Source organism: Aotus nancymaae, unplaced genomic scaffold (assembly GCF_030222135.1).
Source record: "Aotus nancymaae isolate 86718 unplaced genomic scaffold, 86718_ANA_hifiasm-v0.15.2.pri h1tg000030l, whole genome shotgun sequence".
Taxonomy (NCBI): domain Eukaryota; kingdom Metazoa; phylum Chordata; class Mammalia; order Primates; family Aotidae; genus Aotus; species Aotus nancymaae.
This window is the reverse complement of record NW_026988443.1, coordinates 5,420,516-5,445,698: the sequence shown is the minus strand read 5'-3', so window position 1 is coordinate 5,445,698 and position 25,183 is coordinate 5,420,516. Positions and strand designations below refer to the sequence as shown.

At 40.5% G+C, this 25,183-nt stretch overlaps 1 protein-coding gene across 2 annotated transcripts in view; it reads right to left on the bottom strand.

Moving 5' to 3' along the window:
* Window positions 1–25,183, bottom strand: part of TENT4B (terminal nucleotidyltransferase 4B) — a 70,992-nt gene that overhangs the window by 18,913 nt on the left and 26,896 nt on the right. For both annotated transcript variants that reach the window (XM_012472242.3, XM_021673598.2), the window contains exon 2: window positions 1,197–1,320. In XM_012472242.3, the coding sequence (XP_012327665.2) occupies window positions 1,197–1,320 (124 nt within the window). The remainder of the gene's footprint in view (window positions 1–1,196; window positions 1,321–25,183) is intronic.

The following is a 25,183-nucleotide window of genomic DNA, read 5'->3' as shown; positions in this document are numbered from 1 at the left end:
TACCTACAGTGTCATATACATACTGTCATATAAATACAAGTGTCATATACACACACGTTTTACATACAGTGAAACTTATTTGTTTTGCCAACTGGACAAAAACCTTCCCTGGCTTTCCTACCACCTCCCAGGAGAGTGAATAAAGACAAGCTATAGAACACAAAGTAATGGATTCTATTAATATTACTTTGTATAATTCTTTGCATACACAAAATTGTAGAAGAGGCCCTCAAAGGTCCCTAAAAAGTGAAGGATTAACTTGGTACCAGTAACAGGCCAAGTGCGGTGACTCATGCCTGTAATCCTAACACTTTGGGAGGCCAAAGCGGGCAGAATGCTTGAGCCCAGGAGTTTGAGACCAGACTGGTGATACAGGGAGACCCAGAGTCTACAAAAAATACAAAAATTAGCTAGGTGTGTTGGCATGCACCTGTTGTCCCAGCTACTCGGGATGCTGAGGTGAATCACTTGAGCCCAGGAAATCAGAGCTGCAGTGAGCCGTGATCACACTACTGCACTCCAGCCTCAGCAACAGAGTGAGACCCCCATCTCAAAAACAAAAAAACAAAAGACTTATTACTACTAGTAACAAAAACAACAAATAAGCCAAGAAGAAATCCTGAGCAATCATTTTGTTCACTGACTGGAAGCTGTCTAAAAGACAATTAGCTGGTCTGAGAGAGATGAAAAAATGGCAATTTCAGGAGAGAAATAAGAAAAGAGTTATGCCTGCATTAGCCAAAGGAAATGAACTTGTAGTAACAAAAGTTCTTACTTGACATTTTCATTCGGCCATAAACAATTATATAATGTTTACCCTGGCAGGCTGGAACTAAGTAGTAATGAGGTTTTGATATAGCATATCCAATAACAGACTACTACAACAATGAGGTTTGATTCGTCTTTCTTCTCTTTATACTAATAATTCCTAAAGATAGCCTGCCTTTAGTAGTTAGTTGCTACTGGCACTACAAAAAAAAAAAAAAAGTTGTTAGTTATCCAATCCAATGAAAATAATTAGGAAGCTTCAAACTTTAAAGTCTGCAGAAAATTGTTTGCTTTAAAATTTAACTAGACCACAACTCTACAGAGCACTTCTACTTGCATGTGAGGACTGGCATGAGATACCAGCAGACAGGCTTCCATCCCATGGACAAGGACCACCCTAAGCACCAGCTACCCAGGAAGGGACTCACGTCAGCACTGGGCCAGAGCTCCTTAATTACACTCTCGATCCTGTTCACCACCTCCATCCGCATCTTCTCCTCCTCAGGTCTTGGAGACATGTATTCATAAAAATCACTGATTTCTTCATGCAGACTGAAGAAAAAAGCAGAAAAGTTAATATGAACAGGGGCACTCTAATGAGAAATCACTATCTTAAATAATCTTATATAATTAAGTCTTACAATTCAGCTGATGACTACCTTAATTTTAATGTTATAACTCAAGATAAGCTAAAATGGGAATGTACAGAATTCAATCAAAAAAGCCAAAATAATTAAATTTAAGAAATTTCCTGTGCAAAATACTTGTTGGGGTGCTGGTGATTAAAAAACAGAAACAAAGCATAGAGCCTGGCCTCTGCCTTTCCACTTCTGATCTAGTAGACACAAGAAGATACTGAACCCAGGTGACACAGGCAAGCTTCCTGGCAGTGGGGACTGACCCTCGTACCTCTCGGGAATCCATTCCTCACAGTAGCAAACAGTACACCTTTCACAATGTTTGCTCAGTGAATTAAGTGTCAAATGAACAAATCAGTCAGTGAACAACAGCAAAGTCTTGAAAAGAATGGCTGGCAGACAAAGGCTCCATGAAGGAGCTGAAGACTTCCAGAGTCTGCAAGGTACAGGGCAACCAGCCAGCTACATGGGCTGTGGCAGGCAGAGTGGGAGAAGCATCTGAAAGGAAGGCAGGCCCCAGTAGAGGGCAGGCTCTGAATGACTGGCTAAGAGGTTCAAGCTTTCCCCCAGTGGCAAGAGAGCTATTTAAATGGTTCTGAGAGGGACTCTGGAGAGACTGACTTAAAAAATGCAGCATTTTAAGAAGATTAAACTGACAACTGTGCAAACAATGGACCAGTGAAGAGACCAGACTGGACGCAGGGAAAAGTCATGAATCACTGAGTACATAGAAGGATTGGATAACCTAGAGGATGGTGGCAGGAAAGGGGTAGGCTCCAGAAACAAAACACACACACATACCCACACCCCGTGGCCAGGCACAGCACCTGACTAACATGGTGGTAGGGGGCTAAAGATGCCTTCGAGGGCTGAAGCCTGAGGAACTGGGAGAAAGCTACTGGTCTGGATGAAAGAACAAACTCATTGGGCTGAGCAATGACTTGAACATGGTCAGGACAGGGAACAGAGAGAAAGCAGCATTCCTTTCTAAGTTGGTGAGGCTGTGAAGAGCTATGGCTGGGAAGGGAAAGTGAAGTGGTCAGTTCATCTTCTCTGGAGCACTGACCACCCATAAGCCTGAGCCACAGAGGTAAGCACAGGGTCTCTCCCAACTGGGACAGACCAGGAGGCTTGGAGCAACAGGTGTAAAGAGCCTCAGGGCAAGGAGGGGCAGGGGGTTTGGCCTGGGGCATAGCAGTGGGAAGGAAGGGCAGACACAGCTTCCCAGAGCCTTGAAGAAGGGGCATGCCTGCAACTGCATGGCACCTTCAGGGCCCAGAGCAGGAAGCTGGAAAAACTGGCAGACCAAAAATTATTTCAGAGAAGGGAAAAAAAAGGTTTCTATAGCCCAATCCCCAAAGACTACAACTTTTGCTACAAGAAACCCTGGAAACTGAAGATTGGACTGATTAAGCAATCAATAGTTCCTCCCTCTTCTGGTTTTTTATTTTTAGCCTAAGAGTAAAAAAACTTGAGTTCTAGACTCAAGCTTCTACCTGAGGGCAGCTGTGTTCCCTATGACAGGTGACTGGCACTCTCAGGCTTCAGTGTGTCGGGTACAGCACACCAGCTGGTGAGCAGGAGCCTTGTTTCAGGCCTTTAGTTTCAAAACCCGGGCCTTTCGTAGAGGATGATTTACAACAGCGCTCAGCCTGTTTACTATGCAACATGTCCTAAAAAGTGAATCTTAAAACTCCAGAAAGGTCTGTAGGTTCATCCAGAAGATATCCCAGTGGGGCCATTTTCCTTGCTATACCCCTGGGTACCTTGGGACCTTAAACTTCTGTTTCGAAGTTCTGTTTTGTTCTGAGTTTCCCAGGTTTGATTTTGTTCTCTAAGGTTATCTATCCCCTTCTGCTTCTTGAAGACAACAGCTGAACGGGAATAGCTGTTAGGAAGCTTAGGGCTTGCTGTGCTCTTCTGCACGGGTCGGTTGGCAAAGATGAGGGCCATGTACAAACAACAGAACAAATGGAGTGCTTCTTATCTCACTGCATAGTCTACTGTGAGTGATCACATTTTATTTGTAGTTCTAAAACAGATCCATAGAAAAACTGTATTTTAAACAACAGAGGGAAAAAAACCTCCTAAATGTGACTGTATCTACTCTCAAGGCCCCCTTGCACATTTTCTAATTCAAATAAAGGCAAAAAATATTTAGCACAACTGCCAGTCAATCTGAAGTCATAAGAAACTGATTAAGAATTCATTCTCTCTGGCAGAAGACTTTCCTATACAGTGGAAAAAAAAAAAAAAAAAGAATTCATTCTCTGGCCGGGCACAGTGGCTCATGCCTGTAATCCCAGCACTCTGGGAGGCTGAGGCAGGCAGATCACCTGAGACCAGGAATTCGAGACCAGCCTGGCCAACATGGTGAAACCCCATCTCTACTAAAATACAAAAATTAGCTGGGCATGGTGGAGCATGCCTGTAATTCCCAGCTCCTCGGGAGGCTGAAGCACAAAAATCACTTGAACCTGGGAGTTGGAGGCTGCAGTGAGCTGAGATCATGCTACTGTATCTAGCCTGGGCAATGGAGTCAGACATCATCTCAAAAAAAAAGAGAATTCATTCTCTAAACATTACCAAGTGCCTACGTTCAAGGCACTAGGAAGAAACTGACTCGTCAAACATGATCCTTGCCCTGGGTCACCTGCATCTAACAATGAAAAGGAACACTTACTTAAAGTAGTTTTGTAGTGGCGCAATGCATATTTTCTGTACTATTCCACTGTAGACAGCTTCCAGATGAATGATTCAGAGCTTTCCAATGATCACAGCTGCCCAGGATGGACTGAGTTGCCTTGTAGGCTAAGGTCACTATCAGCATACAGAAACTAGATGACCATGAGGCAAACAAAGGTCCAATAAAAGGGATTTCTGAACTTGGTAAAAATTGGAGAAGATTCTAAAATTCGCTTTCAGTGCTGTGATTCTAGGGTTCTAACTAGCACAATAATTTTGGGGGAAATTGTTCCAGACTTAGAAGACAAGTTCTGACAACTACTCTCAACAATCAATAGCCCATGGTATCACCCTCCTACTTAAGGAAAAATGGTTCCACAGGTTACTGTATTTTGACTGATGTATATTTGCCACGCTAGAATGGGAGAAAGAGGAATACAGAAAAAGAGGAAGGCTATCATTAAAGCAAAACAACCCATGCAAAATTGGAAGAGGAAACCCAATCTCAGTTTCTCATCCACACCAGGCACAAGTATCACTATCTCACCTATATGTAACTAGCTATGTGTGAAATACTCAGAGATCAATCAGATAAAATATCTTGGAACACTGAGCAAATAAACCTCAAGTACAGATTTTAAAATAATTCTGAGGGTTTCTATCCCCAGGACTGAGTAATTTTACTGCCACAGTGCCTTGCATATCCAGGTACTTAAAATACCCTGACAGACTGGAAATCCATTTTGTAGAGTGTGCACTGTAAGTCTGGCTCTCATTTGAGTGCCACAGTGGACACCTGAGGAATTTTGTAGGCTTGCTTTCACATGCTAATATAATTTTATGCCTCTGAAAGCATCCACGTACACAGAGAAAACTTCAGTTGCTCCGGTGTTTGGATCAAAATTTAATATGATTTATAAATAGGTACTGCTGAACAACACACGCCCAGTGTTAGTTTCTCACATGAAATTATAAAACACATTACACTGAAGAATGACAAAATTACAGAATATAACTCTTCTGTGATCTTAACTCATATGTACCCAAACTACAGTGCCCTCTGAAGAATATCAGTGTTTTTATATTAAAGGAAAAGTGGCCCAGCCACAGTGGCTCACCAGCACTTTGGGAGGCTGAAGTGGGTGGATGGCTTGAGTCCAGGAATTCTAGACCAGCTTGGATGACATGGTGAAACCCCATCTCTACAAAAATACAAAAAATAAGCTGGCTGCGGTGGCTTACGCCTGTAATCCCAGCACTTTGGGAGGCCAATGCAGGCAGACAACGACCAGGTCAGGAGTTTGAGACCAGCCTGACCAACATGGTAAAACCCCCTCTCTACTAAGAATACAAAAATTAGCAGAGCATGGTGGCACGCACCTGTAATACCAGCTACTCAGGAGGCTAAGGCAGGAGAATCACTTGAACCTGGGAGGTAGAAGTTGCAGTGAGCCGAGATCGTGCCACTAAACTCCAGACTGGGCAACAGAGCAAGACTCTGACCCACAGCCAGCCCCTTTGCTCAGCACCATCCCGTGTGGCTCATCCACGCTTCTGTTCAGGGGTGACACCACTTCCCAAGAGATACCTGCCCAGATACGGCATGTCTGAGCCCACCTCCACATCAAGGTCCAGTTTTCCCAGTTCTATAACTGAAGTCAGACCCCTTTAATTACCAACTTCATTCTTACATGAAGGAACTGACAAAGTTCTATTCAATAACTGTCAATAACAGGACATCTCTCCATCAAAAAAAACTGTCAACAACAGGACATCCCCCCACCAAAAAAAAAAAAAAAAAAAAAAAATTCTTAAGGTCCATGATATCCAATTTTGAAAAGGATATATTGAAAAGGCACTCATATACATGTGGGTAAGTGTAAATTACTACAATCTCTCCAGAGGTTGTTCTACTAATAAATGATACCATTTACACAAATAAATTTTAAAATTTCCCTTCTTTCCATCCTCCAGAAATATTTTCATGAAGGAACAAGGATATCTGTATAAGGATGCTTACCACAGGATTATTTAGAATACTAAAAAATTTAAAAACGATATCAATGTCTATCAACAGGATCTAATTAAATAATCATAGAATCACCCACTGACTGACTTTCTCTTTATAGCCAATAACATTTTAAAAAGAATGAAGTAAAGCTATATAAGCTGATAAAGACGTCAGATACGTTAAGTTTGAAAGAAAATGCACAAAAAATGTGTTCGGCAGAACCCCTTTTGTATGCATCAGAAAGACATGTGCAGGGGCAGGGGTGGTGGCTCACGCCTGTAATCCCAGTACTTTGGGAGGCCGAGACGGGTGGATCACTTATGGTCAGGAGTCTGAGACCAGCCTGGCCAATATGGTGAAACCCCGTCTCTACTAAAAATACAAAAATTAGCTGGGCGTGGTGGTGGGTACCTGTAATCCCAGCTACTCAGGAGGCTGAGGCATGAAAATCACTTGAACCCAGGAGGCAGAGGTTGCAGCAAGCCGAGATCACGCCACTGCACTCCAGCCTGAGAGATAGAGCAAGACTCCATCTCAAAAAAAAAAAGGACATGTGAAAACACACACACAGCGGGGAGACACAAAATATGTTCCTATTTGCATCGCAAGTTTTCTGGAAGAACTGTTAAAGAGATTACCTTAGGGACAGGGACTTTTGCCCAGTGGCGGGTACAGGCAGGAGAGTTAGGAAGACTTTAACTTTTTATTTTGTACCTTCCTTTCTGTACTACTATAATTTTTTAAAAAAAATCAGCATGTATTTGTCTGCTTTTCAAACACTGATTATTATCTTCTTGATGAGATTATAGGCCAGATTTGTTGTCACCTTTGTATTTTCCCATGTGAAAAATACAGTTCTGAATTACGTGTTCCACTCGCTAACTGGCCCTCTGCCCAACTCACATAGAACACAGTCTATATACGATAGATACTGTTAACAGTGATTACATCTGAAGGAGGACTGGGGGGGTTACTTTAAGAAAAATGTATACATGTTAATTAACAATGTATATTTTAAAACAAGAACTTCATCACAAAAAAATTCATTACAGAAAACTAACACAAAGCAGAAACACTTAAATTACTCTAGTAATCTAACCTTACAGACACACTTAGAAAGAGGGTGACGTGGGCTGGCTGTGGAAGGAGCTCAGTGGCTAGCCTTCGGGCAATATTGATACCTGGGAACACAGAAGATCCCCAAACCTAGGAATGCAGTGACAGCACACACCGGTACATTTGGCGAAGTTTCTGCATGCCTAGCGCAGTGTGTGTGCTGAGTTTCTGCTAGTGTCTGGCCCACCCTGAGATTTATATACTCAAACATGTTGCAAGGCAAATTTCTGGAAGAATACACAAAAACTGCTAAGCAGGACTTTCCTCTGGGGTGGAACAGAGGTCTGAATTTGCATGATTTTGTACTGTTTGATTTTTTTTCAAACCTGCCTACCTGCCTAGGCACCAAGAGAAACGAGTGACTCAAGGCCCTGGGGTGATGGCAGCGCAATGACTGACATCTTCAGGAGACTGCAGATGGATCTTTACCAAGAAACTCATGCACACATCCAGCTTCCTGTACTTACAGCTACCAGCTAGACATCTCTACCAAGATGTCACCTCAAACTAAACAAGTCCAAAATACAACTGCTTGTCATTCTCTTAAACCTATCCCTACTCCTTGCATTTTCCTCCCTGAGTTACTGTTTCCTTGAATGGCAACTTCAGTCTTCATTGGTTCACCTTTCTCCATCTATGGAGCCAAGAGGTTTCCAAATCCTTCTACCCAAAACCAATATCCAAAACACTGCCAAATCAGACCCTGTACATCCACCTTCCCTGACAGTGCTTTGAGTTCAAGTCCTTTTTTCTCTCTCATAGAATACTGTGGCAGCCTCCAAACTGGTCTCCCTGCCATGAGCCTCTCCCTAGGATATCGCTGCATGATTACCAAGGTCCCCTTCGTTAGCCTACCTGTGTCACTTCCACACTCCTTATGGTAACACGGCCTACCTTTCTAATCTCACTTCCGAAAGCTTCCCAGCCCTCTTCTACGACAATCCCACAGAACTGGACTGGGGCATGCCTTGCCTCTTCAAGAATCACCCTCTCACTCAGCTTTGGAGAGCTCAATATCAGCTTCTCTGTAAAATTCCCAGAGGCAAAATGACTTCAGAGCCTCCTGAGAGTTCCTAGAGGATGGCAGGCCAGGCCTACCTGTGGCAGAGCAGTCAGGCTTACAGGCCTCCCCACTCAGACTCAACTCTGCCTGCTTCGGCTCTGTGTGCCCAGACACAGGACTCAGCACAGAGAAGCACCTCCTTAGGGAGGGACCTTCTGTTCACGGGAGGACATCTACCCACCCCAATGTCCACATAGTCTCAAAAGGGACATGATGTTCCTTAAAATAAGCTCTGAACCAAGATCCAAGAAAATGGATGCTCACACAGTGTGGCTGAGAACTGACAAAACCAGAAAGGAGGACAACTTGACCCAAGAACTATAGATGTCCACTATCCCTAAAGAAGGCAATTCCCCCTCTCAGAATATAGCCAAAGGAAGTAAGTCTGCATGGGCACACAGATAAGGTGATAAAATATTCACAATCAACATGTAATTTTCTTTAAAAAGCCAAGGTTTACAAGTGGAATGCCTAATGCTTTACATTTTAAAGTCTGTACAATATGCCTACCTTCTACAGTACCGATAACAATACAAGGTCACTTGAAAGAAAGCCATGCCTAATTAGGAAGATCTCCAATTCCAAAGCAGAAAGTCAAGAAGTCCCCTTTCTCCTGTATTTGTGGACAAGAAAATTCGTTCCCCTAAATAATTTGTATTATCTCCCAAGATTTAAAAAAACAAGGGAGAGAGAAAATACAGATGATATACAGATTTAAATACAGAAATACAGATTGAAAAGGAAAAAGAAAGAGCCCATGTATCTTACTTTTATGAACACTGCAGGCATTTATAACAGTGAATCATGGCTAAGGAATGCCATATTTGCTATGGTAACCCTTCCTCGGTTAGGACATGAGAGTAAAAGTGCAGGGAATGGATACTCATCTATGTGTCCTAAATTACAGTTTTCATTTTTTAATTCTTTTAAGAGGTACTCGTGCCTGCTTTCCTAGAAATTAGAGCATTCCTTTTAAATACCATCGCCAGTTGCACTCAATTTCTGCACTACAATTTTTTAGGCCAATGTTTCAGAAGGATGGTTTTTCAGTTGATTTTCTCTTGGTCCCTTCCCACTTTGCTGCTATGAACAGAGATAATAAAAACCACCCGATTCTCCCCAGGCCTCTTTCTTTTGCCACCCAACCTTATCTCTACTTTCAACTGATTATAAGGAGAGAACAAGAAAAGAAATCACTACCCAAGAGTTGCTTTATTTAATTCAGGTCAAAAATTCTTTCCCCTTCCAGTAAAATTTCTGAACTACCCAAACTACTCTTGAATAGATGTAACCAAATTTGGGTAAAGTCAGGAAGCCTAAAGAGAATGGTTGATGGTATTCTCTAAGATCAAATACGTTGAAACTAAAGCTTGATTAATAAATGTATTCCCCAAATGGGAAACCTTGAAATATATGAGTGAAGAAAAAAACAAAACACAAATAAACAAGGCAATATTTCCAAATGCCAATAAGAAGTTTGTTATATTCTTAAATATAATAATGAAATATGGATGTGTTTAAACCACATAATCCCAATACTAAAACTTCAGTCATGGATTTATTTGTTGTTTCCTTTTAGTGGAAGGGCTGCTGGTGTTTAAGAACAGATACTGCTCTGTAAAAACACAAACATTTGTAACATCCTTCCCTATGTTATAGTACAGGTAAAAGAAGCACAGAATCAGGAAAGGGACACCTTACATTCAAGGACCACCTACATATGAAAATTCCAGTATCTAAAACATACTAGCAGTGATTACCTGCTCAATAAATAATTTATATTAAATAGGACAAGCTCTCAATGCATATTTAAAATGTTTTAACTATTATTAGTGACTATTTGGATAATGAAACTGGAAAGACTAATTTGGAGAAAAGATAACAGAACTTTCTTTTTCTATACTGTTGAAATATTTTGGCTAAGTGCTGGTATTTATTTTTTTCTTTATATTAGAGACGGTGTCTCACTATGTTGTCCAGGCTAGTCCCAAACTCCTGAGCTCAAGCAATCTGAGCACCTTAGCCTCCCAAAGTGCTGGGATTACAGGCACTTATCACTGCATCCAGCCACTTTTTTTCTTTTAATAGGCAGAGTCTTCCTCTGTCACCCAGGCTGGAGTAGAGTGGCTCACTCCACCCTCTGCCTTCAGGGTTCAATCGATTCTCATGCCTCAGCCTCCTGAACAGCTGGAAAACAAGTGCATGCTGCCACGTCCGGCTAATTTTTGTATTTTTGGTAGAGATGGGGTTTCTCCATGTTAGCCAAGCCGGTCTTGAACTCCTGACTGCAAGAGATCTACCTGCCTTGGCCTCCCCAAAGTGCTGGGATTACAGGTGTGAGCCACCTCGGACAGCCAGTGCTGGTTGTTTTTTTGTTTGTTTGTTTTTTTGTTTTGTTTTGTTTTTGACACAGAGTCTGGCTGGAGTGCAGTGGTACATCTTGGCTCACTGCAACCTCCATCTCCCAGGTTCAAGAGATTCTCTCACGCCTCAGCCTCCTGAGTAGCTGGGATTACTGACATGTGCCCCCACACCAACCTAATTTTTGTATTTTTAGTACAGACGGAGTTTTGCCATGTTGACGAAGCTGGTCTCAAAATCCTGATCTTAAGTGATCCACCTGCCTCAGCCTCCCAAAGTGCTGGGACTACACATGAGCCACCATGCCCAGCCCAGTGCTGGTATTTTTAAAAGCAAAAACAAATTGATTCACAAAGAATCCATTACACATACAACAAAAACATAATGTGTACAAACCTAGACTAACTTTTACGAGGTCCTATATTTTTTTCAAAATTAACAAAAAAATAAACTCTGGGCTAGACGAAGTGGCTCAGGCCTATAATCAGCACGTTGCAGGGCTGAGGGCTAGAAAATTGATTGCCTGAGGCCACGAGTTCAAGACCAGCCTGGGTAACAGGGTGAGACTCTGCCTCTACAAAAAAATTTTTTAATTAGCAGGGTGTGGTGGTGTGTGCCTATAGTCCCAGCTACTCAGAAGGCTGAGGCAAGAGGATTGCTTGAGCCTGGGAGAAGCTGAGGCTGCAGTGAGCCATGTTCATGCCACTGTACTCCAGTCTGAGCAACGGAGTGAGACCCTGTCTCAAAAAATAAAAAAACCCCACAAAAATAAAGCAAAAGGCAAGCATTCAAAATAGACAAAGAACTCATAGTACTCAACAATAAGAAACTAAACAAGCCATTTTTTAAAGTGGACAGAAGACCTAAACAAAGACCTCACTAAAGAAGATACATAGATGACAAGTAAACATATTAAAAAGATGCTCAATGTCATGTATCACTGAGGAACTGGAAATTAAAACAAGTGGGACAGCATTATATATCTAATAGAATGACCAAAATCTAGAACACTGACAACACCAAATGCTGGTGAGGATGCACAACAACAGAGACTCTTATTCATGGCTGGCAGGAATGCAAAATGGCGTGGCCACTTTGAAAGACATTTTCTTTTTTCTTCTATTTATTTATTTACTTAGTTTTGCTTCCTCACCCTCTGACTCATCTTTTTTTCTTTTCTCTCTTTTGTTTTTAAGTCAGGGTCTTGCTTTGTCACCCAGGCTGCAGTGCAGTGGTGTGATCACAGTTCACTGCCACCTCCAGGTCCTGGGCTCAAGTGATCCTCCCACCTCAGTCTCCCAAGCAGTTAGGAATACAGGCACATATGATCACACCCAACCAATTTTTAAATTTTTTGTAGAGATGAGGTCTTGCTATGTTGCCCAGGCTAATCTCGAACTCCTGGCTTCAAGGGATCCTCTTGTCTCAGCCCTGCATTGTGCTAGGGTTACAGGCATGAGCCACCACACCCAGCTTGCAGTTTCTTAGAAAACTAAACATACTCTTACCATACAATCCAGCAATTGTTCATACACAAACCTACACCGAATGTTTACAGCAGCTTTATTCATAATTGTCAAACTGGGCACAGTGTATACCTATAATCCCAGTTACCCAGGAGGCTGAGGAGAGGGGTTCACTTGAGCCCAGGTGATCATGAGACCAGTAAGGAAAATACAATGACACCCTGTCTCAAAACATTTTTAAAAACTATCAAAACCTGAAAGCAACCAAATGACCTTCAGTAGGTGAATGGATCGATCAACTGTGGTACATCCATACAATGGAATGTTATTCAGGACTAAAAAGAAATGAGCTATCAATCCAGGAAAAGATATGGAGGAATCTTAAATGCATTATTACTATATAAAAGAAGCCAATCTGAAAAGACTACATGCTGTATGATTCCAAGGGCATGACATTCTGGGAAAGGCAAAACTATGGAGACAGAAAACAGATCAGTGCTTGCTAGGGGCTGAGGGAAGGGATCAATTAATAGGTGAAGCACAAGATTTTTAGAGCACAAACTGTGTCCAGCACCCTTTATTGAATGTTCCATCCCTTTCTCAGTGACTGAGTACATGCTGTTCCAGTCTGCCCAACGGACTGTCCCCTTACAGCCTCCCTAACCCCCCACAGTAATTCTATCACCCCCCACTTTCCTTGGGAAACAATTCCTATCCCTACTATTCCATGTGATTCTGGTGAGGCTGCACTGCAAAGCCAGCTGGCAGTTCAGGGCAGGAAGAGCCATGGGGAACCCCCAGTTAGTGTAGCATCCCCATGGTCTTGGGCCAAGGATGGGCACATGGCCACAGTAGCCCACGTGGTATCTTCCTTAGGACTTTACGCACTGACTCTAAGGAAGGTCACTTCCCTCTTTGATCTCAAACTATAAAAATAGAAGCCTGGAAGTATCAAAAACCATACCTCCTTTCCTCTGGCTGCACAAAGGAAGCTATTCGCAACAGGAGAAAATGGAGCCAACCCCAAAAAATATCAAAGTCAGGGAGAGATAGGCACTGAGCTTTCTCTGGAGTCACTAAAGCAAATACCACCTTTGCTTAAGCAATTATGAGTTTATTTACCTTGCACCTGAAAGACTCCTGATTCATACACAAAGCCTTTGATTATATATACTCTCATGCATAGTTGGGTCAGGTCTTAAGTGTTCTTTTCACATCTATGGCTACTTCTGTCTATTTGAGGGCTCAGATTGCCCTTTAAAATTCATGTATAAATCTATAAGTAGTTGATAGTACAAAACCAATCGTCTTCTAAACTCATCTTAGTTTTCAAAATGTTGTTGGATATTCTTGCCTGTGTTGTTTTCGGCTTTGTTGAATCTGTGGTCTCTGTCTCAACTACAACTGAGAAAGCATTTCTCTGCATTGCCTTGTATATTATTTGTGTTTTTCTCTGCATTGCCTTGTATATTATTTGAGGATAATAAAAATCTATAGATACACCTATTGTATACTCATAATTTTTTAAAAATTTTAAAGAAATCTATAGAATTATAGGGTTTTTTTAAATAGAGATGAGGTTTCACCGTGACCTCAGGTATCCGCCCACTTTGGCCTCCCAAAGTGCTGGGATTACAAGCATGAGCCACCATGCCCAACCTAGAATTATAGTTTTTAAAAGCACTACGGTAACAACTGTTTCCTCAGCATCCTCCACAATCTCATCCCAGTTCATGTCAAAAGGTCAATTACGAAAGTCATACTTGTTTGACAACTTGTTGTATGGGGAGGAAAATAAGATCTTATTTATTAATGATTTTTTTTTTTTTTGAGACACATTCTCACTCTGTCACCCAGGCTAAAGTGTGATCTCAGAGCTCACTGTAGCCTTCGCCTCCTGGATTCAAGCAATTCTCCTGCCTCAGCCTCCCGAGTAGCTGGGATTACAGACATAGGCTCACCTAATATTTTTATTTTTAGTAGAGACGGTGTTTCACCATGTTGGCCAGACTGGTCTTGAACTACTGACCCCAGTGATCTGCCCACCATGGCCTCCCAAAGTGCTGGGATTACAGACATGAGCCACCACGCCTGGACTATTAATAGCATTTTTAAAAGCTTGGTGTTAGCTGCTACGTGTTTAGTTATATATTTAAATTTGGGCTGGGCATGGTGCTTCATGCCTATAATCCCAACCCTTTGGGAGGCTGAATCAGGAGGATCACTTGAGCCCAGGAGTTGAAGACCAGCCTGGGCAACATATTAAGATGGCATCTCTACAAAAAAATTAAAAAATAAATAAATAATATTAAATATATTTTAAAAGTAGCCATTAGAATGACTATTCTATCAAAAAAAAAATACTAAGTGTTAGCAAGGATGTGAAGAAATTAGAGCCCTTGTACATTGCTGGTGGGAATCTACAATGGTACAGCTGTGTGAAAAACAGTATGACAGTTCTTCAAAAAAGCCAGACACGGAATTACCATACAATCCAGCAATTCCATGTCTGGGTATATATTCAAGGAATTGATAGCAGAGATGCAAACAGATACTTGTACAACTATAGCAACATGATTCAAGATAGCCAATAGGTAGAAGCAACCCAAATGTCCAATGATGGATAGATGGAGAAGCAAACTGTGATATATACATATAATGGAATATTATTCAATCTTAAAAAGGAAAGAAATTCTGACATATGCTACAAAATAGATGAACCTTGAGGACATTAAGCTAATGAAATAAGCTGGTCACAAAAGGATAAATACTAGTTGATTTCACTTATGTGAGGTACCTATAGTAGTAAAATCTCTGTCAGAAAGATAGAAATGTAGAATGGTGGCTGCCAGGGGCTGTAGGAAGGGGAGAATTAAGAGTTCGTGTTTAATATTTCAACTGGAGGAGATGAAAAATTTCTGGAGACAGATGGTGATGATAATTGCACAATTATGTGAATGTATTTAATGCCACTGATCTACACACTAAAAATGGTTAAGATAGTAAATCGTATGCTATGTGTATTTTACTATAATGTTTTAAAATGTAGCTACCCCAAAGAATTGTCATTAATGAAATGTGGTATGTCCATACAATGGACATAAAAAAGAACAAAGTATTGAAACATGTTGCAACATGGATGAACCTTGAAAATATTATGCTTAGTAAAAAGAAGCCAGACACAAAAGATATAATTCCATTCATATGCAATATGCAGAAGAGGCAATGCTATACAGACATAAAGAAGATTATTGGGCCACAAGGACTGAATGTTCAACAGGTATAGGGTATCCACTTGGGGCTAAAATGTTCTGAAACTATACAGTAACAGTGGTTGCACAACACTGGGACTGTACTTACTTAATGTCATTGAATTGTACCAATTAAAATGGTCACAGGTAAATGTTAGGTTTTATGTTTTAAGCATATTCAAAAATGCACTGTTCTTTAAAAAAAAAATCCAACAGCTCATGTAGATATCATGTAGCTAATAAGCAGAGGTAGCTAATAATATCACTGAAGAACTAAGTATTATACTATGGTATAATATCAATCCTAGCAATGTTATTTCATATAAACGCCCTAGTCTGTGAAAACAAATACCAAAAATACTATTTTCTTTCTTTTTTGGAAACAGAATATCACTCTGTTGCCTAGGTTGAAGTACGGTGGCACAATCTCGGCTCACTGCAATCTCTCCTTCCCGAGTTCAAGCGATTCTCCTGCCTCAGTCTCCTAAGTAGCTAGGATTACAAGCATGCACTGCCACACTTGGCTAATTTTGCATTTTTAGTAAAGACAGGGTTTCGCCATGTTGGCCAGGATGGTCTCAAACTCCTGATCTCAAGTGATCTACCCACCTCGGCCTCCCCAAAGTGCTGGGATTACAAGTATGAGGTACCACACCTGTCCAAAAATACTATTTTCTTAATAAATATAATGTCTGGTTTTTTTATGCAAATGTAGAAAACCATTATATTATTATAGAAATACTGAATTACATCGTGGAATGATTAGGGCACTACTTCATATGCACCAAAGATAAACAACGGGTGTTATATACAGAGGAGTTTACACTAACAAGAAATGAGCCACATGCTGGGACATTTCAGAGAGAATAGAGGGGATATCCTCATGGAGACAGCCCAGGGCCTCAGTTCATGTTTTAGTCATTAGCCCCCAGACCTGTCTGGAAAGTTGGGAGGTTCTTTCCTCAAAAAAAAAAAATTAGGGAAGTTATCTTCCAGTAGAAACAAGTGCCAAAAGCATTTATAATCAAAGGAACATGAAGGTTCTTTCCTTACAGCTTTATCTTGCCATAACGCACTTATAATATTTTAAAATCAAACTGGCACAGTTTGATTTTAAATAGGGACAACTCAGTTGAGAATTTAACAGTGAGAAGACAAGGTACTCTGGGGTCATATAAACCACATAAAACAAACTAATGTAGTAAAAGCCAACCTGACAGAATTTTGACAGCAAAATTATTTTTAAATACAAACATCATATCTCTAAGATTAAGAATATAAGCTTTTGTTTGTATTCAACAGAAACAGCTTTCTTATAAGCAATAAGAAAAGCAGAAGTTACAATGGAATTAAGGAAAAGACATGGATCACCAGCTAAACTAAGAAATCCTAAGATTCCTAGATCTACTATGTAGGGAAACAGAGGCAACAGAGTAGACAACAGTGAAATGCCCTACAAATGGTTACTATGGGAAAAGGGAGGGTAGGGAGCGGAACAAGCTCTGCCTGCCAAATTAGAAATGTCAGCATGTATCTTGCTTTGTTTTTTAAAAACCCAGGGTCTCAGGTCTTGCTATGTTGCCCAGGTTGGAGCACAGTGGCTATTCACAGGCACAATCACAGCTCACTATAGTCCTCGAACTCCTGTGGTCAAGCAGTATTCCTGCCTCAGCCTCCCTAGTAGCTGGGAATACAGGTGCCAGCCACAGTACCCAAGTTGTTTAAAATTGGGTGAAAAATTAAATGTACAAGCAGGATGGGGAACAAAGCAATGTTTCGTTAACATCTTTAACTGGGTCTGCTAACACTTCTCCAGGTCTATACATTCTCTATGAGAATTTTTAAATGGTGTGTTTTCATTTCAAGATTACACTAAAACATTAGCATAAGCCGTTCTGGATCATTGAGAAGCTTCCCTGGAAACACAGAGCTGCCCAGGGATTTCACAGTCAACATATGCTGTTGTATTTACCATCAGGCTAAGGACAAACAATAGGATTTTAACTGGTTTGTACTAACGATCAAGAACAGAGTAAGATCTGATCCCTGCGTGATATACATGCCAAGAGAAGGGCAGAGAACACCCCTCCTAGGTTTTAGAGTTGTCAGGGACAAGTGATGAGGGAACTAAGTTACCTCATGGCAAGGTAATAAAAGCCATTCCCAAAGCCTCCAAATCTGCCACAGCAACAATACCATATTCACAATGAGAGGAGCGATTGGAATAAAGATTATCTGCTCCATAAAAGTAATTTTAATTTTATTGATTTTTGTCATTTTATCTGTCTTTAATTTGTAAGCTTATTTTCTTTTTCTAATCTGTAAGCAGGCCAGGTGTAGTGGCTCACACCTGTCTTCCCAACACTTTAGGCCAAGGTGAGAAGAACTGCTTGAGCCCAGGACTTCAAGACCAGCAAGTAAGACACTGTCTCAACTTAAAAAAAAAAAAGAAAAAGAAAGGAAGTAAAGAAGAAAGAAGGAAAGACAGAAAGAAAGAAAAGAATGCATACAAGTTTAAAATTTTTATGTGTCAGAGGCATTTTTTCTTCTTTTTTTAAATATAGATAGAAATGGGGTCTTGCTACTATATTGCCCAGACTGGTCTCAAAGTCCTGGGCTCAAGGAATCCTTCCACTTTGACCTCCCAAAGTGCTGCAATTACAAGCATGAGCCACCGTGCCCAGCCTTATGACCGTACCTGGCCTTAACATTGTGATGTTACATTCTTAAGTAACATTATAATGAAAATAACTTCAGCTAGCGTACCAAGACCATTCAGTTGAGAAAAGATAGTCTTTTCAACAAATATTGATGGGAAAACTGGATATCTATATGCAAAAGACTCAAGTTTAACTTTTATTTTTTTTTGGAGATGGAGTCTTGCTCCATTGCCCAGGCTGGAGTGGGAGTGCAGTGGTACAATCTTGGCTCACTGCAACCTCTGCCTCCTGGGTTCAAGTGATTCTCCTGCCTCAGTCTCCTGAGTAGCTGGAACTACAGGCATGCACCACCATGCCTGGCTAATTTTTGTATTTTCAGTAGAGACAGGGTTTCGCCATGTGGGCCAGGCTCGTCTCAAACTCCTGACCTCAGGTGATCCACCCACCAACCTCAGCCTCCCAAAGTGGTGGGATTACAGGCATGAGCCACTGCACCCCAGGCCTCAAGTTTGACTCTTAAACCGTATATAAAAATTAACTCAAAATGGATCAAAGACCTAAACTTAGGAGCTAAAACTATAAAACTGCGGAAAGAAAACAGAGCGAAAGCTATCCGACATTGCGTTTGGCAATGGTCTCTCAAATATGACACTAAATGTACAGGTAACAAAAGAAAAAATATCCTTCATCAAAACTGAAAGCTTTTGTGCATCAAAGGACACTATCAAGAGAGTAAAGGTCAGGTGCAGTGGCTTTAACCTATCATCTCAGCACTTTGAGAGGCTGAGGTAGGAGGATTGCTTGAAGCCAGGAGTTCAAGACCAGTCTGGGCAACAAGGTGAGACACTGTCCCTTCAAAAAATGAAAAATAAATAAAAATTTAAAAATTGACAGGGCACAGTGGCCCACACCTATAATCCTAGCAGTTTGGGAGGCCAAAGCAGGCGATAACACTTGAGGTCAGGCAAGATGGCACGACTGCTCTCCAGCCTGGGCAAAAAAGTGACACTCATCTCAAAAAAAAAAAAAAAAAAGTGCAAAAGATGTGATAAAGAGAGATTGGAGCCCTTGAACTTTGCCTTTGGGAAGGTAAAATGATTTAGCTGTGGTGGAGAAGTCTGGCCATCCCTCAAAGAGTTAAACATAGAATTCTCATATGATCCAGCAATTCCACTCCTAGGTATAGAACCAAAGGAACTGAAATCAGAGATTCAAACAAGTATTTGGTCACCAATGTTCATACCAGCATTATTCACAATAATTAAAGGTGGAAACAATCCAAACGTCCATTGAGGTTGAATGAAAAAACAAAATGTGGTAAATACAAACAATGCAATATTAATTATCTCTAAAAGAATTAAAGTGATACAAGTGACCACATGCATGAACCTTGGAATTGGCCTGCTAGATGAAGAAAGAGAGAAACATAATTAAAACACTGCCAAAAAAAAAAAGTCAGAAACAAAACAACAAATATGTAGGATTCCACTTAGATGGAATAGACAAATTGATAGAGACAGATAGATAGTAGGATGGTGGTTGCCAGCATCTGGTTGCAGGGATGGAGTGAGAAACTATTGTTTAATGAGTACAGGGTTTCTGTTTAGGATGATGAAAAGTTCTGGCAATGGTCAATGGTGATGGTTGTATAACACTGTGAATGTACTTAATGCCAGTGAATTGTATACTTAAAAATGGCTAAAATGGTAAATTTTATCTTATGTATATTTTACCACAGTAAGAAAAATGTTAATACTGGATATCTGTAAAAATGTTTTATGCAGAACTTATTTGAGAAACAGAACTACAAAATTAAAAGTTACACCATTTATGTAATGTTTAAAAACACAGACAACGGTGTAACAATCGATGTAAGCACAGGTGAGAGCACAAAAGTGCGGATGGAAAGAGCACACATTTGCCTCTGAGGACTGGTTACCTCTGGGGAAGTGGGGGTGGAGGGAGAGTGAGACGTATGTCAAGGGTCTGCAGGAAATCTGAGTAGTTGCATTCCCTAAGGTAAGAGAGAGGGAGGCAAGGAAGGAAGGAGGTAAAAAGGAACTCAAATGTGTTAAATCCCAGTGGTAGGTAACCAAAGGTTCAATATGTTACTCGGTATCCTCTTCACATGTTTAAATAATTATAAAAACAAACTCTGAAATCACTAAAAATGAAAGGTTTATACAATGAGGAAGTATGTAAATTCAAACTTCCCTCAGCCATCTTATACAGTGAATGAACAGACGATCCACGGACATGGAACAATGTTCCAGAACTTAGCATAAAGACCGGCTTGAACTTTCCTTCCCTCCTCTCTTTTCACAGATCTAAGATGTCATGATCAGGCAACTGGAGTTGCCAATCACCAGTCACCAGCCAGACTTATCTCTCACTTCAAGACCATAATAGGTCCTACACTTTTTACTTGCCTCCAAAACTGCAAGTTAAGTATGCATTAATTCACCTTAGAAGTAAGGTAAAAGCTGTGGCATCTCTCAATATACAAGTACATTCCTACTAGGCTAGTAATACAGAGTAACATTGATTCATGATTTACTTACTGCAAGTAATTGAAAATTGTCATTAGTAAGATGCAGAAATTCCCACAAAAGCCAGGAACTTGGAAACAAACTACAACTTGGAGCTTACTTCTTTGCTAGTCATACCAAGACTACACAGAGTATCAGGGTGGAAATAACCCTAGTGCATCTCTCTCTCTCTCCTTCACCTGTGCGATTAGGTCTTTTATTTTTCTTTTTAGGCAAAGCACTATTTCCATGATAGTACAGGGAATGTGAGAACACAACAGGCTCAATTAACACTCAGAACCAAAAGCGGGGATATTCCTAGATAATGACCCAAGAAAACTGAAAACGTATGCTCACACAAAAATTCCAGCATGATACTCAGGAGCCTGAGGCACAAGAATCACTTGAACCCAGGAAGCAGAGGCTGCAGTGAGCCGAGATTGCACCACTGCACTCCAGCCTGGGTAACGAGTGAGACTCTGCCCTCTGCCTTCCCACCCAAAAAAACAAACAAACAAAAAAACACCTCAAGCATGAACATTTATGGCAGCATTATTCGTAATAGTCAATGGAAAACAACCTGAATATCCAACAACCGATGAATAATAAGCAAAACATGGTATAACCACACAATAGAATATTACCCAGCCAAATAAAGGATAAAGTAATGATACATGCTACAACACAGATGGACCTGGAAGACATTATTCTAAGTGAAAAAAGGTAGACATCAAAAGCCATTAATTTTGGCCTTCCAAAATTAATGTACTGTACTATTGTATTGTACATTCCATTAATGAAATATCCAAAAGAGTCAAATCCATGAAGACAAAAAGTACACTGATGGTTGCCTGGTGCTGGGAGATTTGGGGAGAAATGAGGAGGAACTGCTAATGAATACAAAGTTTCCTTTTGGATTGATGAAAATGTTCTACAACTTACTCTGGTGATGGTTGCACAACTCTATGTATACACTGAAACCTAAAAGATAAAATTCACCCACTTTAAATGGGTGAATTATATCTCAATGCTGTTAAAAAAAAAAAAAAAAAAAAAGAGGCAGCACAAGCTGCCATTACAGCCATTAAATACATTATTGTGCCTAAGTTCCTACCTTGTACATGCTACCACAAAGCAAAAAAAAGAGGACTGGGAGACTCTAAAAGTCAATAAAAAGAAGACTTATATGTTACAAAATTGGATGACCTACACAAACCCAAAACACAACTTCATATTTTAGTTAACAGGCAAATTGTTCACCTTTATGAATACTGAAAACATTTGCAGATGACATTATATCAGGATCCACAAGGGATCTAGGAATCCCAGGGTCACTGCTCAAAGATGAAAAGAGTTTTTAATGTATTAGGTTGGTGCAAAACAAATTGCAGTTTTGCATTGCTGGAATTTGCTGTTTGATACTGGAATACATTCTTAAATATGGTCATCTTACACATCATTTCAATGCGCACTTCTCGCTTTGTAATTTTTTTCTAGTGACATTACTTGCTGTTTATGTTTATTTTAGACTATGGAAATGATCTTATTCAAGTTCAAAATGGGTCATAAAGCAGTGAAGACAACTCACAACATCAACAACGCATTCGACCCAGGAACTGCTCATGAACCTACAGTGCAGTGGTAGTTCAAGAAGTTTTGCAAAGGAGACAAGAGCCTTGAAGATGAGGAGCATAGTGGCTGGCCACTGGAAATTGACCAACTGAGAGCAATCACTGATTACAACTACACGAGTTCTGCTGCCGAAGAACTCAACATTGACAATTCTACGCTCATGTGGCATTTGAAGCAAATTGGAAAGGTAAAAAAGCCCAATAAGTAGGAGCCTCATAAGCTGAGCAAAAATCAAAAAAAGTCATTCTGAAGTGTCTTCTCATTCTGTGCAACAACAATGAACCATTTCTCAATTGGATTGTGACACGTGACAAAAAGTAGATTTTGTACGACAACTGGCGACAACCAGCTCAGTGGCTAAACTGAGAAGAGGCTCCAAAGCACTTCCCAAAGTCAAATTTGCAACAAAACAAGGTCATGGTCACTGTTTGGTGGTCTGCTGCTGGTGTGATCCACTACAGCTTTCTGAATCCCGGCGAAACCATGACATCTGAGAAGTCTATGCTCAGCAAATCAATGAGATGCACTGAAAACTGCAACACCTGCAGCTGGCCTTGGCCAACAGAAAGGGTCCAATTCTTCTCCATGACAACACCCAGCCACATGTCACATAAATGACGCTTCAAAAGTTGAATTAAAATGGGCTACAAAATTTTGCGTCATCCACCACATTCATCAGACCTCTTATCAACCGACTACCACTTCTTCAAGCATCTCGACAACTTTTTGTAAGGTAAACACTTCCACAACCAGGATGCAACAGATGCGTTCCACAAGAGTTCCTCGAATCCTGAAGCACAGATTTTTATGCTACAGGAGGCAACAAACTTATTTCTTGTTGGCAAAAATGTGTTGATTGTAATGGTTCCTATTTTAATAAAGACGTGTTTGAACCTAGTTATAATGATTTAAAATTCACAGTCCAAAACCATAATTACTTTTGCATCAAGCTAAGAAGATCTCATCCTGGAGTCCCAATCTCTTCTCCACAGTTCACTAGAGAGTCGACAAATCTGCATTTGCCCAATTCAGCTCCCTTGCCCGCTTTGCTGCTTTCACAGGATCATCTTCACACAAGGTCAAAGAATCCGCACCAGGTCAAAATATCCTTTTCACCATGAATTTCCTTACCAATGAGCACATGTTACATGTCCTCAAATTTACCCTAATACAGAGTTCTGTCTAACTCTTTGGAAAGTTACATAGATCTACACATTTTTTGTTTGTTTTTTTGAGATGGAGTTTCGCTCCTTTTGCCCAGGCTGGAGTGCAATGGCACCACCTAAGCTCACTGCAACCTCTACCTCTCAGGTTCAAGTGATTCTCCTGCCTCAGCCTCCTGAGTAGCTGGGATTACAGGCATCTGCCACTATGCCTGGCTAATTTTGTATTTTTAGTAGAGACGAAGTTTCACCACATTGGCCAGGCTGGTCTCAAACTCCCGAATTCGGGTAATCTGCCTGCCTCGGCTTCCCAAAGTGCTGGGATTAAAGGCAGGAGCTACTAAGCCCCGCCAAATCGGTACAATTCTTTTGCAGATGCTTCTCCACTGGAAGACACAAATTCCCATTTCTGGAACTGCTGAATCCCTCAACTTATCCAGTTCCTGTATATGTGATCTTCTGGCCAAAGACAGACAATTTTCTAATTCAATGGTGCTAAGTACACTATTACTTCACTTTCAGATAAGAAAGTGATTAATAAAACAGGAACTCAAAGTACTGTAAAAATAAGAATACCAAAAAAAAGAGGTTTTTAAGTGACTAAGTATAACAAGAAATACAGAAAGATTAGCACATTCAAATCATGACAACACAACCAACAGTCATACATCTCAAAACATACACACACACACTGCAATGAACACACCAGGCAAAAATCCCACAACCGCTACAGAAAAAGAAAAATAATACAAGAGAGCTGGGTATGGTGCTGCACACCTATAATACTAGCTACTCCCAAGGCTGAAGCAGAAGGATTGCTTGAGCCCAGCAGTTTGAGACCAGCCTAAGTAACTTAACGAGACCCCATCTCAAAAAAAAAAAAAAAAAAAAGTAAAATGATAAGTTGCTGTACTTGGGAGACCTTAAGCATTAAAGGTTTTCCTCATTCACTGTTAAACTTCACAGTCTTTCTGGCAACATACAAGAATCTCAGCAATCTTATTTTGAGGAACACAGATGGAAATACTAGCTGAAAAGTAAATAACACTTTGTATAAGTATGCTTCTAGCACTTTATTTACAATAGAAAATAAGAAGCAATGTAGATGTCCAAGAGTAAGAGAATGCTTAAGTAAACCTTGGCATGTTCATACAGGAAAATGTATTTTAAAAAAAAGCTATATATGTCAACTATATAAATACATGGAAAAGACCATGTAAAATGTAAACTAGGAGACAGATTAAGACCTTTCATGTTGACCAAAATTATTTTTCACAACAGATCTTTTACAATGACATAATACTATGAGCTTGCGGAGACTAAGAAATAGTTGATACTTTATAATGAAAAAGTGTTTTGAAATTCTAGGCATTTGGGGTTAACATACTCAAGCTGAACAAATGTAGGAGAAAAATTATTAAATATACAACCTACAGTTTCTAACACTGACATAAAATACCAAAGATCATCAAATTAAGTTTTCTCTTGATAATTTTTTTTTCTTTTTTTTTTTTGAGACAGGGTTTCACTCTGTCACCCAGGCTAGAGTGCAGTAGCGTGGTCTGAGCTCACTGTAACCTCTGCCTCCCAGGCTCAATCGATTCTCCCGCCTCAGCCTCCATAGTAGCTGGGATCACATGCACATACCACCATATCCAGCTAATTTTTGTACTTTTGGTAGAGACAGGGTTTCATCATGTTCCCCAGGCTGGTCTTGAACTCCTGAGCTCAAGCGATCTGCTTACCTCGGCCTCCTAAAGTGCTGAGATTAGAGGTGTTAGCCACCAACCATGCCTGGCCTCTCTTGATGATTCTTGATGTTTTGACACAATTATTCTGGT